This window comes from Carcharhinus amblyrhynchos, chromosome 14 (genome assembly GCF_965287045.1).
Source record: "Carcharhinus amblyrhynchos chromosome 14, sCarAmb.v2.hapA, whole genome shotgun sequence".
In the NCBI taxonomy this organism is placed as follows: Eukaryota; Metazoa; Chordata; class Chondrichthyes; order Carcharhiniformes; family Carcharhinidae; genus Carcharhinus; species Carcharhinus amblyrhynchos.
Window position 1 is genome coordinate 2,394,456 of NC_137337.1, and position 19,380 is coordinate 2,413,835.

Genomic DNA, 19,380 nt, shown 5'->3' on the forward strand with positions numbered 1-19,380 from the left:
CTCAGCACTGACCCTCTGACAGTGCGGTGCTCCCTCAGCACTGACCCTCTGACAGCACAGGTACATAAAATATTGTAACTGACAGGGTCGTTTGAGAAAAGTGTTGATAAGGGATACGGGCTCCTGGGTTATATAAAGGGAGGCATTGAGTACAAAACAAGGGACGTACGATACATCTTTATAAGACACTGCTTTGGCCTCAGTTGGAGTATTGTGTACAGTTCTGGGAGCCAGAGTCAGGCAGGTGTGGGAGAATCAGTGTGTAGGGAGGGAGAAGCTTCAGCCCCTGACTTTATACCACAGTACGAGCTGTTTCCCTGTGGGAATGGGGAGAAGCTGGGTGTGTGGATTGACTGTGACACCAGGGGTGAAGGATGAGATTGGAGTGGAAGGAGTGAAGAGGAATGTGTTAGTGATCGGAGACAGTATAGTCAGGGGGATAGATCCTGTTCTCTGCAGTCGAGAGAGTAAATCCCGATGTTGTGTTCCTGCCCAGTGCCAGGGTTCAGGAATATTTGCTCAGGGCTGGGGAGGAACCTGTCGTGGGAGGGGGACGATCCAGGGGCTGTAAACCAACACCATAAATAAGACCAGGAACAAGGTTCAGCAGAGGGAGTATGAGGTTTTAAATTAAAAAGGTAATCTCTGTATCTGAATTGACACAGCACTGGAAATAAAACAGGCAGACTGATAAATGGAAATAAGTAAATGTGATTTGATAATCATTACTGAGACCTGACTGCAGGGCAACTGATTGGAATATTGGAGGTTGTGTCACTTCATAGATTTGACAGAGATAAGACCATAAGACACAGGAGCAGGATTGGGCCATTCGGCCCATCGAGTCTGCTCCACCATTCAATCATGGCTGATATTTTTCTCATCCCCAATCTCCTGCCTTTTCCCCGTAATCCCTGATGTGGAGATGCCGGTGTTGGACTGAGCTGGGCACAGTAAGATGTCCCACAACACCAGGTTACAATCCAACAGGTTTATTTGGCAGCACAAGCTTTCCAAGTCTTGCTCCTTCATCAGGTGAGTGACAAGTTATCACTCAAGTCCTCAAGGACAAGTCCTCACTCACCTGAAGAAGGAGCGAGACTCCGAAAGCTTTAACCTGGTGCTGTGGGACTTCTTACTGCCCTTACCCCTGATCCCCTTATTAATAAAGATATTCAAAGTCATAAGGAGGCTACACAGGATAGACAGGGAGGAACATAAGAACATAAGAAATAGGAGCAGGAGTAGGCCATCTGGCCCTTCGAGCCTGCCCCGCCATTCAGTAAGATCATGGCTGATCTGTCGTGTCTCAGTTCCACTTTCCCGCCCTCTCCCCATAACCCTTAATCCCCTCGCTTATCAAAAACCCATCAACCCGTGTCTTAAAAATATTTAGCGAGGCAGCCTCCACCACTTCAACGGGCAGAGAATTCCAGAGATTCACCACCCTTTGAGTGAAGAAGTTCCTCCTCAACTCCGTTCTAAACCGCCCCCCCCTTTATCTTGAGGCTGTGCCCCCTAGTCCTACTATCCTTTCTGAGCGGGAAGAGTCTCTCCACCTCTATCCTATCCATCCCATTCATCATCTTATACGTCTCAATGAGATCTCCCCTCATTCTTCTAAACTCTAACGAGTACAGACCCAGTCTATCCAGTCTCTGGGACAGGAAACTGTCCCTGTTTGTAAAAAGATCAGGAATGAGAGGGCACAGGTTTAAAGTGATTTGCAAAAGAAGCAAATGTGATGTGAGTAAGAAGTTTCACCCAGCGAGTGGTGTGTGTCTGGAATGCTGTGCCTGGGAGAGTGGGGGAGGCAGGTTCAGTCGAGGCATTCGAGAGGGTGTTAGATGATTGTTTGAATAGAAACAATGTGCAGGGATCCGGGGAAAGGCCGGGGGGGTGGGGGGGGGGGGGGGGGGGAGAGGTGGCGCTAAGTCATGGTGCTCGTTTGGAGAGCCAGGGCAGACATGATGGGCTGAATGGCCTCCTTCTGCACCGTAAACAATTCTGTGTTTGTGTGATGTGACATTTTGAAAGGATAGGCAGCTGGGGAAATATAGACCGGGAAACAGAGAGAACAGAAGCAGGACGAGGCCATCAGCCCTGGTCCACGTTCATTCTGGTCATAACTGTCACCCAACTCAATAACCTGATCCCCTCCCTCCCCCATTTCCTTTGACCATCTTTACTCCAAGTTGATACCGAGCTACTCCTTGAAAATATTTTGGCCTCAGCTGCTTCTTGTGGGGGTGAATTCCACAGACTCACCACCCTCTGGGTGGAGAAGTGTCTCCTCACCTCTGTCTTAAATATTTTACCCCGTATCCTCAGACTGTGACCCCCAGTCCTGGACACACCCACCATCAGGAATATTCTTACTGCATCTCCCCGTCTTGTCCCTCTAGAATTTTATAAGTTTCTATGAGATTCCCCCCCTCATTCATCTGACTACCAGTGAGTAACCAACTCAATCTCTCCTCATATGACAGACCTGCCACCCCAGGAATCAGCCTGGTAAACCTTCATTGTACTCCCTCTATAGCAAGAACATCCTTCCTCAGGTAAAGATACCAAAATTGCACACAATACTCCAGGTGTGGCCTCACCAATGCCCTGTACAATTGCAGCAAAACATCCCTGTTCCTGTACTCAAATCCTCTCGCTATGAAGCCAACAAACTACATGCTTCTCGGAGAGCCAGCAGACGTGGTTTATTTTTTTTCCTTCCAGAAAGCTTTTGATCAAGTCCCACATAAGGGAATGATGTGTAAAGTTAAAGTGCGTGGGACTGGGAGCAGTCTACTGAGATGGATTAAAAAACTGGTTAGCAGACAGGAGACAGAGGGTAGGAATGAACCAGTCTTTTTCCAAACGGCAGGCAGTGACCTGTGGTTGCCATGGGGATCAGCGCTGGGATCTCAACTCTTTACCATTTATAAAAATGATTTGGATGGAAGGCCTGAAGGTGTGACTGCCAAATCTACTGATGACACAAAAATAGGAAAGTGAATTGTGAAGCGAAGACAAGGAGGCTGCAAAAGGGACATAGAGAGGCTGAGTGAGGGGGAGAAGGTCTGGCAAGTGGAGAATAATGTGGGGAAGTGTGAAGATGTCCATTTTGGCAGGAAGAATTGAAATGTAGAAGGTGCTGTGGGGTATTGTCAGCGTGAGAGGACATTCACTCCTGTGGGACAATCTAGAAGTCAAGTTGACTGTTCAAAAATGAGGGGCCACCCATTTCAGACGGGGGAGGGAGGGGAGGGGGCTGCTTTTCCTCTCTCTCGGGGCTGAGAGTTTCTGGAACTCTCTTCCTCAGGAGGCAGTGGAAATCTTTGAGTGTTTTTAAGGCAGAGTCCGATAGATTCCTGATTAACGAGGGGGTGGAAGGCTATCGGGGATCGGCTGGAACGTGGAGTTGAGCTTAAAATCAGGTCAGCCGTGGTCTTATTGAATGGTGCAGCAGGTTTGAGGGGCTGAATGGCCTCTCCCTGCTCCTTGTTGTATGGTTGGGTGGGGGCGGGGGGGGCGAGGGTGGAGGAACAGAGGGAACCGGTTTAACGATTGGCAAAAGAAGCCTCAGTTTCGAGGGGAAGGAGCGAGGGGTTTTGGATCTGGGATGCGTTACTCTGGGAAAGGGGGAAATGTCGGGAATGACTGAGGAATGGACCAGGGTGTCCCAGAGGAAATGCTGAAACCGGCGGGGGATCGGGGTGGGGGGGGCTCTGAGTGGGGAGCAAGGGGGTGAGGGGGGTGGGCAAGGGGGTGAAGGGGTGGGCAAGGGGTTGAGGGGGGTGCAGGGGGTTGAGGGGGGTGCAGGGGGGTGCAGGGGGTGAGGGGGGTGCAGGGGGATGGGGGGGGTGCAGGGGGATGGGGGGGATGAGAGGGGATGAGAGGGGATGAGGGGGATGAGGGGGGGCGCAGGGGGGGTGCAGGGGGGGTGCAGGGGGGTGAGGGGGATGGGGGGGCGCAGGGGGGGCGCAGGGGGCGCAGGGGGATGAGAGGGGATGAGGGGGGCACTGGTGGTGATGGGGAAGGCGGGGATGATTGAGTTTACTGGAAGGTGGGAGCAGGGAGACCCTGTCTTGGATCTGGGAGGGGGGAGGAAGGGAGTTGAGCAGGAATAGAGAGAGCTCACTGTCCGGGGCCTGTCAGCCGGAGGCACGATTGGTTGAGGAAGGTTTCTCAGTAATGGGTAACTGTGAAGTTCAGTCAGTTCACCGCCCTTAGCTCGAGAAACAGCCACACTCCCACACGGACCTAACCAAACAGAACCAGTAATTCTCCCCTCCCACTCCATCCTCTCCCTCCAACACTACCATCACCCTCTGCCCAGCCCGCCTCGCCCCCCCCCCCCCCCCCGCCCCCTCCCCACCCCCACACCCCCCTTCCTCTCCAGGGTCACCCAGACTCGAAACATTGGCCCCGATTCTCTCCCCACAGGAGCTGTCAGACCCGCTGAGGTTTTCCAGCGTTGTGTGTTTTTGTTTGACACTGTCTCAGGGTTCGGCGGGGGAGGGGGGGGGGAGCATTTAGGACACTCCAAGGACAGCAAACCTGTGCAATTCTCTCCTACAGGAAGCTGTGGGGGGTCAAGTCACTGTTTCAAGAAAGGGATGCTTTTTATTTAGATTTTAACAGTGTGCAGGGAGAGAGCGGGGATCTGAGATCGGGGGTCAGGTTTGAAGGGCTGAATGGCCTCCCCCTGCTCCCGGTTCTATGATTTCCTCACCGCCCTACTCTGGTCCCCAGGGGAAAATGCAAAGATCCAAAAACAACAACTGTCGCCAGGACAAAAGATCCGAACTGATGTAGGAGCCGAGCAGGTAAGGCAGCACATCCAGGAGCAGAGACCAGACACCCCATCCACCACGGAGTGAGCGACAGAATGGGTCTGCGGGGGGAGGGGGACTATTTAAAAGCCCGCTGGGCACTGGGATAGGAGAGCACAGGGATGGAGGGGCTGAATGGACTGCTGAATCTGAATTTCTAATGGTGATTAGCTGCCGGGAGCAGTAATGAGATGAGAATCATCGGGTCTGAAAGGGAACCGTGTTCAGGAGTAAGTGTAAACAGATTAAATACTTGGAATATAATGTGGGAAGTGTGAGGTCACACACTCTGGACACAAAATTAGAAAAGCAGAATGTTTGTTAAAGGTGTGAAACTCATTAATGTTCAGAGAGATTGGGGTGTGTTTGTAAAGGGACCACATACTGTTAACACACAGGGACAGCGGGCAATGAGAGAAGCAACTGGAACATTGGCCTTTGTTACAGGAGGTTGGAGAACAGGAGTGAAGGAAAGCTGCAGTTCCACAGGGTTTCGGTCAGACCACACCTGGAATTGTATCCGCTGTTTTGCTCTCCATGTCTAAGGAAGGATAGACCCGCCATGGAGGTGGCACTGGGTCTGGTTCCTGAGACCTGTCCTATGATAAATGGTGTCCATTTTCTCTGGAGTTGTGAAGAATGAGAGGCGATTTCATTAAAACCTACAAGATTCTGAAGAGGTTTAACAGGGTGGACACAGAGATTCACAGAATAGAATCATAGAAACCCTTCGGTGGAGAAAGAGGCCATTCAGCCCATCAAGTCTGCACCGACCACAATCCCACCCAGGCCCTACCCTCATATCCCTACATATTATACCCACTAATCCCTCTAACCTACACATCTCGAGACTCTAATGGGCATTTTTAGCATAGCCAATCAACCTAACCCGCACATCTTTGGACTGTGGGAGGAAACCGGAGCACCCGGAGGAAACCCATGCAGACACGAGGAGAATGTGCAAACTCCACATAGACAGCGACCTGAGCCGGGAATCGAACCCGGGTCCCTGGAGCTGTGAAACAGCAGCACTAACCCACTGTGCCACCGTGCCACCCAGATTGTTTCCCCTGGCTGGGGAATCTAAAACACGGGGGCACAGTCTCGGGATAAGGAATGGGTCAATCAGGATTGAGGTGAGGGTTGTGAATCTTTGGATTTCTGATCTGGGTGTAGTGGACATTAAGCAGATTGAAGGCTGAGATAGAGAGCAGGAGAGTGGCAATGAGGTGAAAGGTTAGCCATCGTCACATTGAACATTGGAACAGGTTGCAGGGGCTAAATGGTCGACTCCTGCTCCCACATTCTCATCTTAACAACTGGAGTTCTCTCTTGAGCACAGATAAAGTAACAGATAATGGCAGCACGTAACCATGTCATGACAAGGTTTGTTCAGATACTAACATACTAACAGAGCCTCAACCATCCAGTCAAACTCCCCACTTTCACTATCCCTTCTGTTACAACCTTTCACCCGGAAGCAGGAAAGAAAATGTGTAGTTTCTTCAAAATGTCTGTGGAATCTGTAATTAAAGTTAAGAATGTTTGGAAAGGGTTTTAGAGTTTGCATCAGTTTTATCTTTCTCAAAGAGTCTCCACAGAAATCACATTTTAATTTTAGTTCAGAGAGTAATATCGGCAACACCAGTCCTGTGCTCCACCTGTAACACGTGGGCTAATCCGGGACACTCCAACTCTCCCAGAGGACCACATTTACAGGAGAATGCATATGGTGGTGTCTGCAGGTGCAGCAGGTGGTCAGGAAGGCGAATGGGATGCTGGCCTTCATAGCGAGGGGGATTGAATATAAAAGTAGGGAGGTCTTGCTGCAGCTGTATAGGGCACTGGTGAGGCCGCAGCTGGAGTACTGTGTGCAGTTTTGGGCGCCGTACTTACGCAAGGATATTTTGGCCTTGGAGGGAGTGCAGAGGAGGTTCACTTGGCTGATACTGGAGTTGAGGGGGTTGGACTATGAAGAGAGACTGAATAGACTGGGTCTGTACTCGTTGGAGTTTAGAAGGATGAGGGGGGATCTTATAGAGACGTATAAGATAATGAAGGGGATGGATAGGATAGAGATAGAGAGATTCTTCCCGCTCAGAAAGGATAGCAGGACTAGAGGGCACAGCCTCAAGATAAAGGGGGGGCGGTTCAGAACGGAGTTGAGGAGGAACTTCTTCACTCAAAGGGTGGTGAATCTCTGGAATTCTCTGCCCGTTGAAGTGGTGGAGGCTGCCTCGCTAAATATTTTTAAGACGCGGGTTGATGGGTTTTTGATAAGCGAGGGGATTAAGGGTTATGGGGAGAGGGCGGGAAAGTGGAACTGAGCCACGACAGATCAGCCATGATCTTATTGAATGGCGGGGCAGGCTCGAAGGGCCAGATGGCCTACTCCTGCTCCTATTTCTTATGTTCTTATGGTGAGTTTCAGGGAGGGGCCCATGCCCAAGGTTGGGGAAGATCGATGGGTGACAGTCAGTGCCGGACACTGCCCCCTCCCTCTCTCAAACAGAAACAGTGTGTTAGGTGCTGTTGGGGAGGACAGAGGATGTTGACGGCAGTGGCCAGAATAGTGACTGTACAGCAAGGGAAGGTCAAAGTGCAGGCAGTGATAGGCGGGAGTTCAATAGTAAGGGGCACAATCGGGTGCTTTTGTGACCAGAATTGAGACTCCAGGATGGTCTGTTGCCTCCCTGGTGCCAGAGCCAAGGACGTCCCCCAGCGGGCACTGGGCATTCTGAAATGGGACAGCAAACAGCCAGTGGTCATGGTCCATGTTGGAATGAGGAAGATGGGTAGGAAGGAAAATGCAGTCCTGCAAAACGAGCTCAGGGAGTTGGGAAGGCAGCTGGAATGCAGGATCCTCCAGGGTGGCATTCCCACTAACACGCCCTGTGCCACGTGGCTGTGAGGCAAGATATCGGGAGGCAGTGCAGCTTAATTAGTAAGTGGCTGGAGAGTCGGTGCGAGAGGGAGGGGTTCTGATTTTCAAACCACTGGGATCACTTCCGGGGCAGGTGGGACCTGCACGGAAAGGATGGATTGCATCTTAACTGGAAGGGCACGAACATCCTAGTGGGAGGATTTGATGGTGCAGTTCGGATGGATTTAAACTAACAAGGCAGGTGGGGTGGGATCCACAGTAGTAGGTGAGGGACTGTGGAGAACTCAGTGAATGGGTCCTGTGAGGCTAAGAGAAATAAAACACAGGACAAAACATGTTACTTCAACACACAGAGTATGACAGGTAAGGCAGATGAACTTAAACCTTGGATTACTACATGTTGTGGTGGCAATTACAGATAGAATCCCTAGTGTGCAGAAGGAGGCCACTCGGTCCATTAATCCCGCACCAACAACAATCCCATCTAGGGATTACCCTGCTAATCCCCCTGAGCATGGGATAATTTACACGGCCAATCAACCTCACCGTACATCTTTGGACTGTGGGAGGAAATCGAAGCACCCAGAGGAAAGACTGGAGGGTCGCAAATGTTATCCCTTGTTCAAGAAGGGGAGTAGAGACAGCCCTGGGAATTATAGACCAGTGAGCCTTACTTCTGTTGTGGGCAAAGTTTTGGAAAGGATTATAAGAGATAGGATTTATAATCATCTAGAAAGGAATAATTTGATTAGGGACAGTCAGCACGGTTTTGTGAAGGGTAGGTCGTGCCTCACAAACCTTATTGAGTTCTTTGAGAAGGTGACCAAAGAGGTGGATAAGGGTAAGGCAGTTGACGTGGTGTATATGGATTTTAGCAAAGCATTTGATAAGGTTCCCCATGGTAGGCTACTGCAGAAAATGCAGATGCATGGGATTGAGGGTGATTTAGCAGTTTGGATCAGGAATTGGCTAGCTGATAGAAGACAGAGGGTGGTGGTTGATGGGAAATATTCAACCTGGAGTTCAGTTACAAGTGGTGTACTTCAAGGATCTGTTTTGGGGCCACTGCTGTTTGTCATTTTCATAAATGACCTGGATGAGGGTGTAGAAGGATGGATTAGTAAATTTGCTGACTACACCAAAGTCGGAGGAGTTGTAGACAGTGAGGATGATGTTACAGTTTGCAGAGGGACATAGATAAGCTTCAGAGCTGGGCCGAGAGGTGGCAAATGGAGTTTAATACAGAAAAGTGTGAGATGATTCACTTTGGAAGGAGTAACAGGAATACAGAGTACTGGGCTAATGGTAAATTACTTGGCAGTGTTGGCGAGCAGAGTGACCTGAGTGTCCATGTGCATAGATCCCTGAAAGTTGGCACCCAGGTTGGTAGGGTTGTTAAGAAGGCATACGGTGTGTTAGCTTTTATTGGTAGAGGGATTGAGTTTAGGAGCCGTGAGGTCATGTTGCAACGTACAAAACTCTGGTGTGGCCGTACTTGGAGTATTGTGTATAGTTCTGGTCGCCGCATTATAAGAAGGATGTGGAGGCATTGGAAAGGCTGCAGAGGAGGTTTACCAGGATGTGGCTTGGTATGGTGGGAAGGTCTTATGAGGAAAGGCTGAGGGACTTGAGGCTGTTTTCGTTAGAGAGAAGAAAGTTAAGAGGTGACTTAATAGAGGCATATAAGATGATCAGAGGATTTGATAGGGTGGACAGTGAGAGCCTTTTTCCTCGGATGAAGATGGCTAGCATGAGGGGACACAGCTTTAAATTGAGGGATGATAGATACAGGACAGATGTCAGAGGTAAGTTCTTTACTCAGAGGGTAGTAAGGGCGTGGAATGCCCTGCCTGCAGCAGTAGTGGATTCGCCAACATTAAGGGCATTTAAATGATCGTTGGATAAACATATGAATGATATTGGAATAATGTAGATTAAATGGGCTTTAGATTGGTTTCACAGGTCGGCACAACATCGAGGGCCGAAGGGCCTGTACTGCGCTGTAATGTTCTATGAAAACTCACACAGACACTGGGAGAATGTGCAAACTCCACACAGACAGTGGCCCAAACTGAGAATCAAACCTGGGTCCCTGGAGCTGTGAGGCAGCTTTTTGGTCAGAGAGGGTTATGGGGAGAGGGCGGGAATGTGGAACTGATCCACTTCAGATCAGCCATGATCTTATTGAATGGCGGGGCAGGCTCGAAGGGCTAGATGGCCTACTCCTGCTCCTATTTCTTATGTTCTTATGAGAGAAAGGTAGGACTGGCAGCTTAACATTCCCGGATTTAGATGCTTCAGGCAAGATAGAGAAGGTGACAAAAGAGGTGGGGGTGTTGCTTTACTGATTAGAGAGAATATCACAGATATACAGAGGGAGGATACCTTGATGGGATCATGTAGTGAGGCCATATGGATGGAATTCAGGAACAGGAGCAGTGTAGTCACACTATTGGGGTTGTACTACAAACCTCTCAATAGCCAGTGTGAAGTGGGGGAACTGATATGTCAGCAGATTATGGGAAGATGTAAAAACAACAGGGTCGTTGTGATGGGTGATTTTAACTTCCCCAACATAGACTGGGATTCCTTTAGTATCAGGGATTGGACAGGACCGAGTTCATTCACTGTGTCGAACAGTGCATCTTGAGACAATGTGTAAAAAGTCCAAACTTGGGAAAGGGCTGTCTTAGACCTGGTTCTGGGAAACGAGCCAGACAGGTGATTGATGTCTCAGCGGGGGACCATTTTGGGAAACAGTGATCACAATTTTATAAGTTTCAGGATACTTGTAGAAAAGGATAGAAATCCCAGAGTGAACCTAGTAAACTGGGGAAAGACTAACTCTGACAATATTAGGCAGGAACTCGGGAATGTAGAAAGTTTGAGGGTAAATCCACATTCGATATGTGGGAGTCTTTTAAAAGTTAGTTTAAAGCAGCATCTCGGCCTTTTGGTTAAGATACAAATGAGATCAAGCCTTGGAGGAGGAGCTATACTTACTCCAATCAGCTTGGATCCTGTAGATTAAGCCCAAGATGGGAATGTCTCAACTTGTTGAGAATTTAAATTGGATTTTGATTGGATTGAATTGGATAGAAACAAAAAAAAAGTCAGTTGTAACAATCCAGGACAAGTATGTCTGTGTAAAAATGAAGAATAAAGATGGCAGGGTTTGGGAACCCTGTATGATGAGAGAGATGGTGAGTTTAATGAAAAACAGGAAGGAGGCATATATAAGTTTCAGGAAACTGAAAATGGATAAGGCTCTTGAGAAATACAAAAATAGTAGAAAAGAGCTTAAAGAGGATATTAGGAGGACTGAAAAGGGCCTTGAAATGTCCTTGGTAGGCAGGATTAAAGAGAATCACAAGGCTCTTTATACACAGATCAGGAGGAAGAAGGTAGCTAAGGAAAGGGTGGGTCCACTCGAGGACAGTGGAGGGAATGTGTGTCTGGAGCCAGATGAGGTGGGTGAAGTCCTTAACGAGTACTTTGCATCAATATTCACAAAGGAGAAGGATGAGGGAGATGGTAAATGTAGAAAGAAGGATGTTGACATTCTAGAACATGTTGAGATAAAAAGGAAGGAGATATTGGAAGTTTTGAAAAACATTAAGGCGGACAAGTCCTGAGGGCCAGATAAGGTCTATCCCAGGGTACTGAGAGGCAAGGGAAGAAATTGCTGAGACCTTGGCCAAAATTTTTGTATCCTCTTTAACCACGGGTGAGGTACCAGAGGGTTAGAGAGTAGCTAACATTGTTCTTCTGTTTAAGAAGGGCAGAAGAGACAATCCGGGAAATTACGGGCCTGTGAGCCTTACATCAGTGATGGGAAAATTATTGCAGCATATTCTTAGGGACAGGATGTACTCACATCTGGAAGAGAATAGGCTTATTAGCGAAAGGCAGCATGGCTTTGTAAGGCGAAGTTGTGTCCCACAAACTTGAATGAATTCTTCCAGGAAGTGACAAAAAAATTGACCAGGGCAGGGCAGTGGATGTTGTATACATGGATTTTAGTAAAGCCTTTGATAAAGTTCCACATGGCAGGCTGATACAGAAAGTAAAGTCATATGGGATCCAAGGTGAGCTGGTAAGATGGATACAAAACTGGCTTGGGCATAGAAAGCAGAGAGTATCAGTGGAAAGATAATTTTCTAACTGGAGGTCTCTGACAAGCAGTGTTCCACAAGGATCAGTGCTGGGGCCTGTGTTGTTTGTAATACATATAAATGATTTGGAGGAAAATGTAGGTGGTCTGATTAGTAAATTTGCAGCTGATAAAAAATTGGGGGAGTTACGGATAGTGAGGATGACTGTCAGAGGACACAGAAGGATATAAAAAATGGCTGGAAACCTGGGCGAAAGATGATAGATGGAATTTAACCTGGACAAATGTAAAGTGATGCGATTTGGAAGGTCTACTGCAGAAGGAAAGGATACAATAAATGGTAGAACCCTTAGAAATATTAACATACAGAGGGATCTTGGATTACAGATCCATAGATCCCTGAAGCTGGCAACTCGGGTGGACAGGGAGGCATGCTGGCCTTCATTGGTCGGGGCGGTGAGTATAGGAATTGGATTGTCATGTTGCAGCTGTATAAGACTTTGGTAAAATTGTTGGTTTGGGTTAATGGTGAACCCCCCCTCCCCCCCTCCCTCCCTCCCTCCCCCCCTCCCCACATGTGGATTGTAGCAATGACAACAGGAACCGTCTCCCAGTCACTACACAACAAATCATCAAAAACAGCTTTTCCCAATAAAACCTGTCAGAGTATAACACAACTCAACATGGAATATATCCCCGTCACCCACCTTCAAACAAGAAACACAATATAACCACCTCCAATTTCACAGCTCCCAGTGCCACTGGAATTCACCAGCAATCAGAGTCTTTAGGAGTTAAATCAGAATCTCAGTACTGAATAGTTTGGATTTTTTTTTAGTTTTAGTGTAGCACATTAATGAGTTATTCAACTCACTGCCAAACTTCTATGTAACAGCACCTTTCAGAGTGCTATCCCTTTGGAAGTAATCAATCATAGAACTGCAGTGGTGCAAGACTCCAGTTCTCATACAGGTATCTCTGTGATCTGTCGAAGCAGAGAGGCATCAATTGAGTGATTAACTTCTAACCACTCGCTCTGGGATGGAGGCAAAGAAACAGCAGCCGGAGGGAACGGAGAATTCTAGAAAGCTCTTCTTTCAGCTTAGTGAGGTGGTGTCCTACCACAGGACAGCGGTTTCTCACACTGCTGAATGCAAGAACTTCCCCACAAACTGAGCCAGCACTCAATTCAGTTCCCTTTCCACTGAGCCAGCAATCTCCATCATCCCCACCCAGGCCAGGAGATAGTGTGGGAAATGGGAATCAAGGAAGGGAGTGTAGGAATAGGAACAGGAAGTGACCACTCACTCCATCAAAGGTCAGACAGGAACAGGAAGTGATCACTCACTCCATCGAAGGTCAGACAGGAAGTGACCACTCACTCCATCGATGGTCAGACAGGAACAGGAAGTGACCACTCACTTCATTGAAGGTCAGACAGGAACAGGAAGTGACCACTCACTCCATTGAAGGTCAGACAGGAACAGGAAGTGATCACTCACTCCATCAAAGGTCAGACAGGAACAGGAAGTGACCACTCACTCCATCGAAGGTCAGACAGGAACAGGAAGTGATCACTCACTCCATCGAAGGTCAGACAGGAAGTGACCACTCACTCCATCGATGGTCAGACAGGAACAGGAAGTGACCACTCACTTCATTGAAGGTCAGACAGGAACAGGAAGTGACCACTCACTCCATTGAAGGTCAGACAGGAACAGGAAGTGATCACTCACTCCATCAAAGGTCAGACAGGAACAGGAAGTGATCACTCACTCCATCAAAGGTCAGACAGGAACAGGAAGTGACCACTCACTCCATCGAAGGTCAGACAGGAACAGGAAGTGACCACTCACTCCATCGAAGGTCAGACAGGAACAGGAAGTGACCACTCACTCCATCAAAGGTCAGACAGGAACAGGAAGTGACCACTCACTCCATCGAAGGTCAGACAGGAACAGGAAGTGACCACTCACTCCATTGAAGCTACTTGGACAGTGAATGTGATCATGGCCAATCTGCCTCAATTCCATTCTCCTGCCTGCTCCCCTTATCCCTAATTCCCTGGGACACCAACAGTCTGTTCCACAAATGAAGTCTCCAATCCCCTGGGATTCCAAAGATTCACAATATAGAAATTGCTGATCACCTCATCCTGAATAATTGGTCATTCCGAGGCTGTTCCCTTCTCGATTCCCCAGCCAGGGGGGATGTAGTCTCTGTATCGAGGGAGAAAATCTCAGCGGGTCTGGAAGGAGAGAAAAGAGCTGGTGTTCCGAGTCCAGATCATCCTTTGTCAAAGCATTTTCCCTTTTGGTTTCAGATTCCAGCATCAGCAGTATTTTACCCAGTGATTTTACTCTCTGTATTTATCCTTTTCAGCTCCCTTTAGAATCTTATACATTTTAATGAGATAAACTCATATTTACTCCATCTCTCATCACAGGAACCAAGCGAGTGAATCTTTGCTGTGCCAATTACAATGTAAGGATATCTTTCCTCAGATACGGAGACTAAAACTATACACAATATTCCAGATGTGGCCTCACTGAATCCCTGTACAATTCCAGCCAGGTTTCTTTATTCCTGTACTCCAATCGAATCTCTGGGTACATTATTAGGATTTCTTTAATTCAGTAGATTCCAGCGGGGCTACCTGGCCCCTCATTCCGTTTGCTCCCTCCCTCCTTTCTTAAACAGCAATATTCCATTGACTTCCAATCCATTGGGATCATTCTAGAAGCTAAGGAATTTTGGAAAATCACAGCTAATCCATCCCCTATCTCTGTAGCTGCCTCTTTCAGGACTCTGGGATCTGGGCCATCAGCTCCTGAGCATTTCTCTCAATTTCCTCCGGTACCTCTCCTCTGCTGATATTGGTCACCGTAAGTTCCCATTCTTATTGCCTTCCAGTTACCACCTATTTCTGCTTTGTAATTTTGACCTCTGACCATGCAAACAGAGACAGAATCGGAGCTCAATGTCTCGGACTTCTACTCGTTCCATCAGGACCACAAGATGAAGAAGCAAGGCAGGCCACTCGGCCCACCGAGTGTGCTCGACCATGCGATGAGATCATGACTGACCTGATGTGATATTCCTCAACTCCACTTTCCCACCTTATCCCCATAACCAACGATTCCCTAACTGATTAAAAATCTGTCTCAGCCTTGAAGATAGTTAACGAATCAGCTTCTACAGCGCTCTGTGATAAAGAATTCCACAGATTCACTCCCCTCTGAGAGAAGAAATTCCTCTTCATTTCTGTCTTCAATGGGTGGCTCTCTTACTCTGATCATTTCTCCTGTCTCCACTTTAGCTACTCTCTTCCTTTTTACACATTTATAAAAGTTCCTACATTGGTTTTGATATTTCTCATTGGTTTACTCTCACATCTGTTTTGCTCGCTTGATTAACACTTTTCTGGTTTCTAAAACTCTCCAAATTGACAGGCTTACTACTTTGTAATGTTAGAAATATTTTTCTATTAATCTGACCCAATGCTTGATGCTCTTTGTACATCACAGGTTTGTCTTTATAGAGTCATATTTATTTATTCTCATCTTTATTTTTGGATGAGTAGTTACCACAGAGATGGAAGTGTTGGGCCCAGTGATTTACAAAATATACCACCAATTCAGGTGAGGGAATCAAATGGAACATTTCCAAGTTTGCTGATGACACAACACTGGTTGGGAATTTGAGCGATGTGGAGAATGTTAAGAAGGCTGATTGGACGTGCTAAATTGTCCCTTAGTGTCCCGGGATATGATAGGTTAGAGGGATCAGCATGGTAACTAAGCAGGGATAGGGCCCGTGTGGGATTGGTGTCAGTGCAGACTCGATGGGCCAAATGGCCTCCTTCTGCACTGTAGGGATTCTGTGATTCTATGAAGGTTCAACAAGTTTTAGACAAGTTGAGTGAGTGGGCAAAAACATGGCAGATGCAGGATAATGTGGATAAATGTAAAGCTATCCACTTTGGACAGAGAAAAGAACGGCAGAGTATGATGTAAATGATGATCGATTGGGAAATGTTGATGTACAAAGGGGACTGGGTGTCCTTGTACACTAGTTACTGAAAGCAGAGTATTCCTTCTACACAATTCACCACTGAGAGACACGGAGAGATATTAGGACAGCTGGCAAATCGTAATTGTGGTAAGAAGTCTCACAACACCAGGTTAAAGTCCAACCTGTTTATTTGGTAGCAAAAGCCACGAGCTTTCAGAGCGTTGCCCCTTCATCAGATAAATGGGAGTTCTGTTTACGAACAGGTTATGCTTAGCCCTCTCTCCACTCTCATTGTCTGTACCTTTAAGACTTGATTACCTGTAAAGACTCACATTCCAGCCATTATTTTGTAAATTGAGTTTGTGTCTTTATATACCCCGTTTGTGAACAGAACTCCCACTCACCCGACAAAGGGGTGGCGCTCCGAAAGCTAGTGGCTTTTGCTAGCAAATAAACTGGTTGGACTTTAACCTGGTGTTGTGAGACTTCTTACTGTGTTTACCCCAGTCCGACACCAGCATCTCCACATCAAATCTTAATTGAACAGGTACCTTTTAAGCATTGTTTTGCTGGAGAAGAGAGAGATAGAGAGGTGGATGGGTTAGAGAGAAAATTCCAGGAAACAGAAAGCAGATCCACCAATGGCAGGCTGGAGGAGTTTAGAGAGTTGGTTTGGGTGAAGGGATGGAGGAAGTTCCAGATTTAGGGAGGGACGAGACCATGGAGGGGAGATACACACAGGATGGGAATTGCTGGACTGGAAGTCAGTGTTTACGGGTGAGCTGAGAGGGATTCGGGAGGGTGAGTTTGGAGAGTCTGGGCTCCGATTTCACTCTTACCTGGACAACAGGTGTTGATCTCCTGATCTGAGGTCATCCCAAGGACCCTTGGATGGTTCGGTGTACATGATAGGCTGCTGGCAGTGTAGTGTGATGGGAGAAACATGGCCAGGAGAGGACCAGTACATAGAGGGGCTCAAACTCTGCTGCACAATGGTGCTGTCAGATCCCCCAGTATCGTTGGACATGCTGTAGCTGAGGATGGGGGGACTGTAGAAGGCAAGTGTGGGGTATTCACTGGGTGAAGGGATGCAAAGGGGAGCGTGTTCAGACAGACTTGGCACCGAACCACTGTACTGCGGCTGATTGGCTCCAGACGGAAGGGAGTTTTTAATCTGGTTTTCGATTGGTCCCACTCCCAGCTCCTGGAGCTCAGTCATTGAGGAATCTTTCATCAGAGAGTTAGCCATACTCGAAGCACAGGACCCTCGCAGGAAGAACTTGTTTGGAGATCTTCGCTCATAAAACAATTGCGTCTTCTCACTGAGAAAAAACAGAGCAGGAGGAAAACAGTCAATCATTTTCCAAAATATAAACTCCAAAACATCAGGAGAGGTTTAGGAGACAGACTGGCAGTCTGTCTGTCTGTTTGTCTGGATGTCTGACAGCCTTTCAATCTGGGGGATGGTGTTGTTGTCAATTAGGAGCAGGGCGGTGCCCAGAGCGGGTAATCCCATTCTGCCCAACTCTGCCCTGGTTGGAACACAACCTCAGCACCGTGTACAGTCTGGACATCACATCAAAACAATACTGGATAAGCCTTGGCAGGGATCTACACCAATTAGATTAGGTTAGATTACAATCAGAGATTAATGGGGACAGTGTAGAGGGAGCTTTACTCTGTATCTAACCCCGTGCTGTACCTGTCCTGGGAGTGTTTGATGGGGACAGTGTAGAGGGAGCTTTACTCTGTATCTAACCCCGTGCTGTACCTGTCCTGGGAGTGTTTGATGGGGACTGTGTAGAGGGAGCTTTACTCTGTATCTAACCCTGTGCTGTGTCAGTCCTGGGAGTGTTTGATAGGGGACAGTGTAGAGGGAGCTTTACTCTGTATCTAACCCCGTGCTGTACCTGTCCTGGGAGTGTTTGATGGGGGGACAGTGTAGAGGGAGCTTTACTCTGTATCTAACCCTGTGCTGTACCTGTCCTGGGAGTGTTTGATGGGGACAGTGTTGTGTAAAGTGTTTTAATTCTGGGCATGATGAAAATCCTGGGTAGAGGGTTTGTGTAAAAGCTGGGGGTGGAATGTGGAAACTCTGTTCTCTGGGGAAGGGATTGAGCTGTCCAGACTGACAGGAGTGAAATGGTCCACAAGTTAAAAGTGATTCTCACGGATATTGTGGCGATTAAATCCTGGAAGAAAGATCACAGGAGCATTGAAGAAATTGTGGTTTTAAAAGATTTTCTTTGCACATTTTTATTAATTATGGAAATGGGGAATAGAGAAACAGAAGCTGTTTGACTGACAGCCAAAACCCGTCCAATCACTGTCCACCTTTAACAAGATGGGGGTGGGGTGGTGGATGATGGATATCTGGGTGAGGAATGGCAGAGTGTGGGTGCCACACTCACGCTGGTGAGCTGAATCCTTGGGAAGATTGTCCAATAAGTGTTGGCAGCTGTTCGGCACATCTGGGAGTTGTTCCCTGGCCAAAGTGGGGAGTTTGCCCAAAATTGCAAACTTTTACTCAAGCTTGTGGGCAACGTGTGTTCACGGAGCGTCTGCAGAGAGGGGAGGGTGGGGACGGGGGGAGGGTGGGGACGGGGGCTGGGGGGGGGTGGGGGGCGTTTGGAGTGAAACTATTTTTGAAAATTATTTCAACCAACAAGCAGGGTGGCACAGCGGGTTAGCACGGCTGCCTCAGCGTCAGGGACCCGGGTTCGATTCCCGGCTTGAGTCACGGTCTGTGCAGAGTATGCACATTCTCCCCGTGTCTCTGTGGGTTTCCTCCGGCTGCTCCAGTTTCCTCCCGCAGTCTGAAAGATGTGCTGGTTAGGGTGCAGTGACCAGAACAGGCACCGGAGTGTGGGCGACTAGGGAATTTTCACAGTAACTTCATTGCAGTGTTAATGTAAGCCTATTTGTGAAATGAATAAATAAACTTGAGCTTTTTCTTTGTAGTCACGCTGTTACAAAGTGGAGAACTGGTTCATTCCAGGGTACAGAGAGAACGCCTCCAATCTCACTGTCCAATATCCCAGGCCAATGGAAATTTTTCCAAAATGACAAAATGCAAATTCCTGCCCAGAAATCTGTGAAAAAATTCTCACCCCATCAATTATAAACACAACCACATCTTAACCCAAAACGCCAGCTCTGAGCTGCCAAGAGAAACATTTAGCCTGGGACACACTTCAGACTGTTTTACTTTACAGTAACACCCGTTGAGTTTTGGAATCTGATTAATCAAGTTACAGTTCGATGTGAAACAGATCCAGTAATCCAGTGGGGAATCTGCTGATGGGATTTGTCTGCCAGGGTCTGCATGAGTGGCTAAAACCGCGATTCCAGCAAACAGGAGTTCAAATCTCACTGCTGGCATTCACGGTCACTCGGGAAATAAGAAAAATTGTGGGGATTGATGTAGAAAGCAATTGGATTCAAATCATCATCCTCAGAGACACAAACTAACTTCCTCCCCCCCCCCCGGGTCTGGGCCTATCTGTGACTCCATCGTTTTAATAAAATCCAATAAATCA

At 47.8% G+C, this 19,380-nt stretch overlaps 1 protein-coding gene across 2 annotated transcripts in view; it reads right to left on the reverse strand.

Moving 5' to 3' along the window:
- LOC145352384 (estrogen receptor beta-like) overlaps positions 1–19,380 on the reverse strand; it is a 157,650-nt gene that overhangs the window by 81,667 nt on the left and 56,603 nt on the right. For both annotated transcript variants that reach the window (XM_080202164.1, XM_080202165.1), the window contains exon 2: positions 16,681–17,163. In XM_080202164.1, coding sequence (XP_080058290.1) covers positions 16,681–17,163 — 483 coding nt within the window. The remainder of the gene's footprint in view (positions 1–16,680; positions 17,164–19,380) is intronic.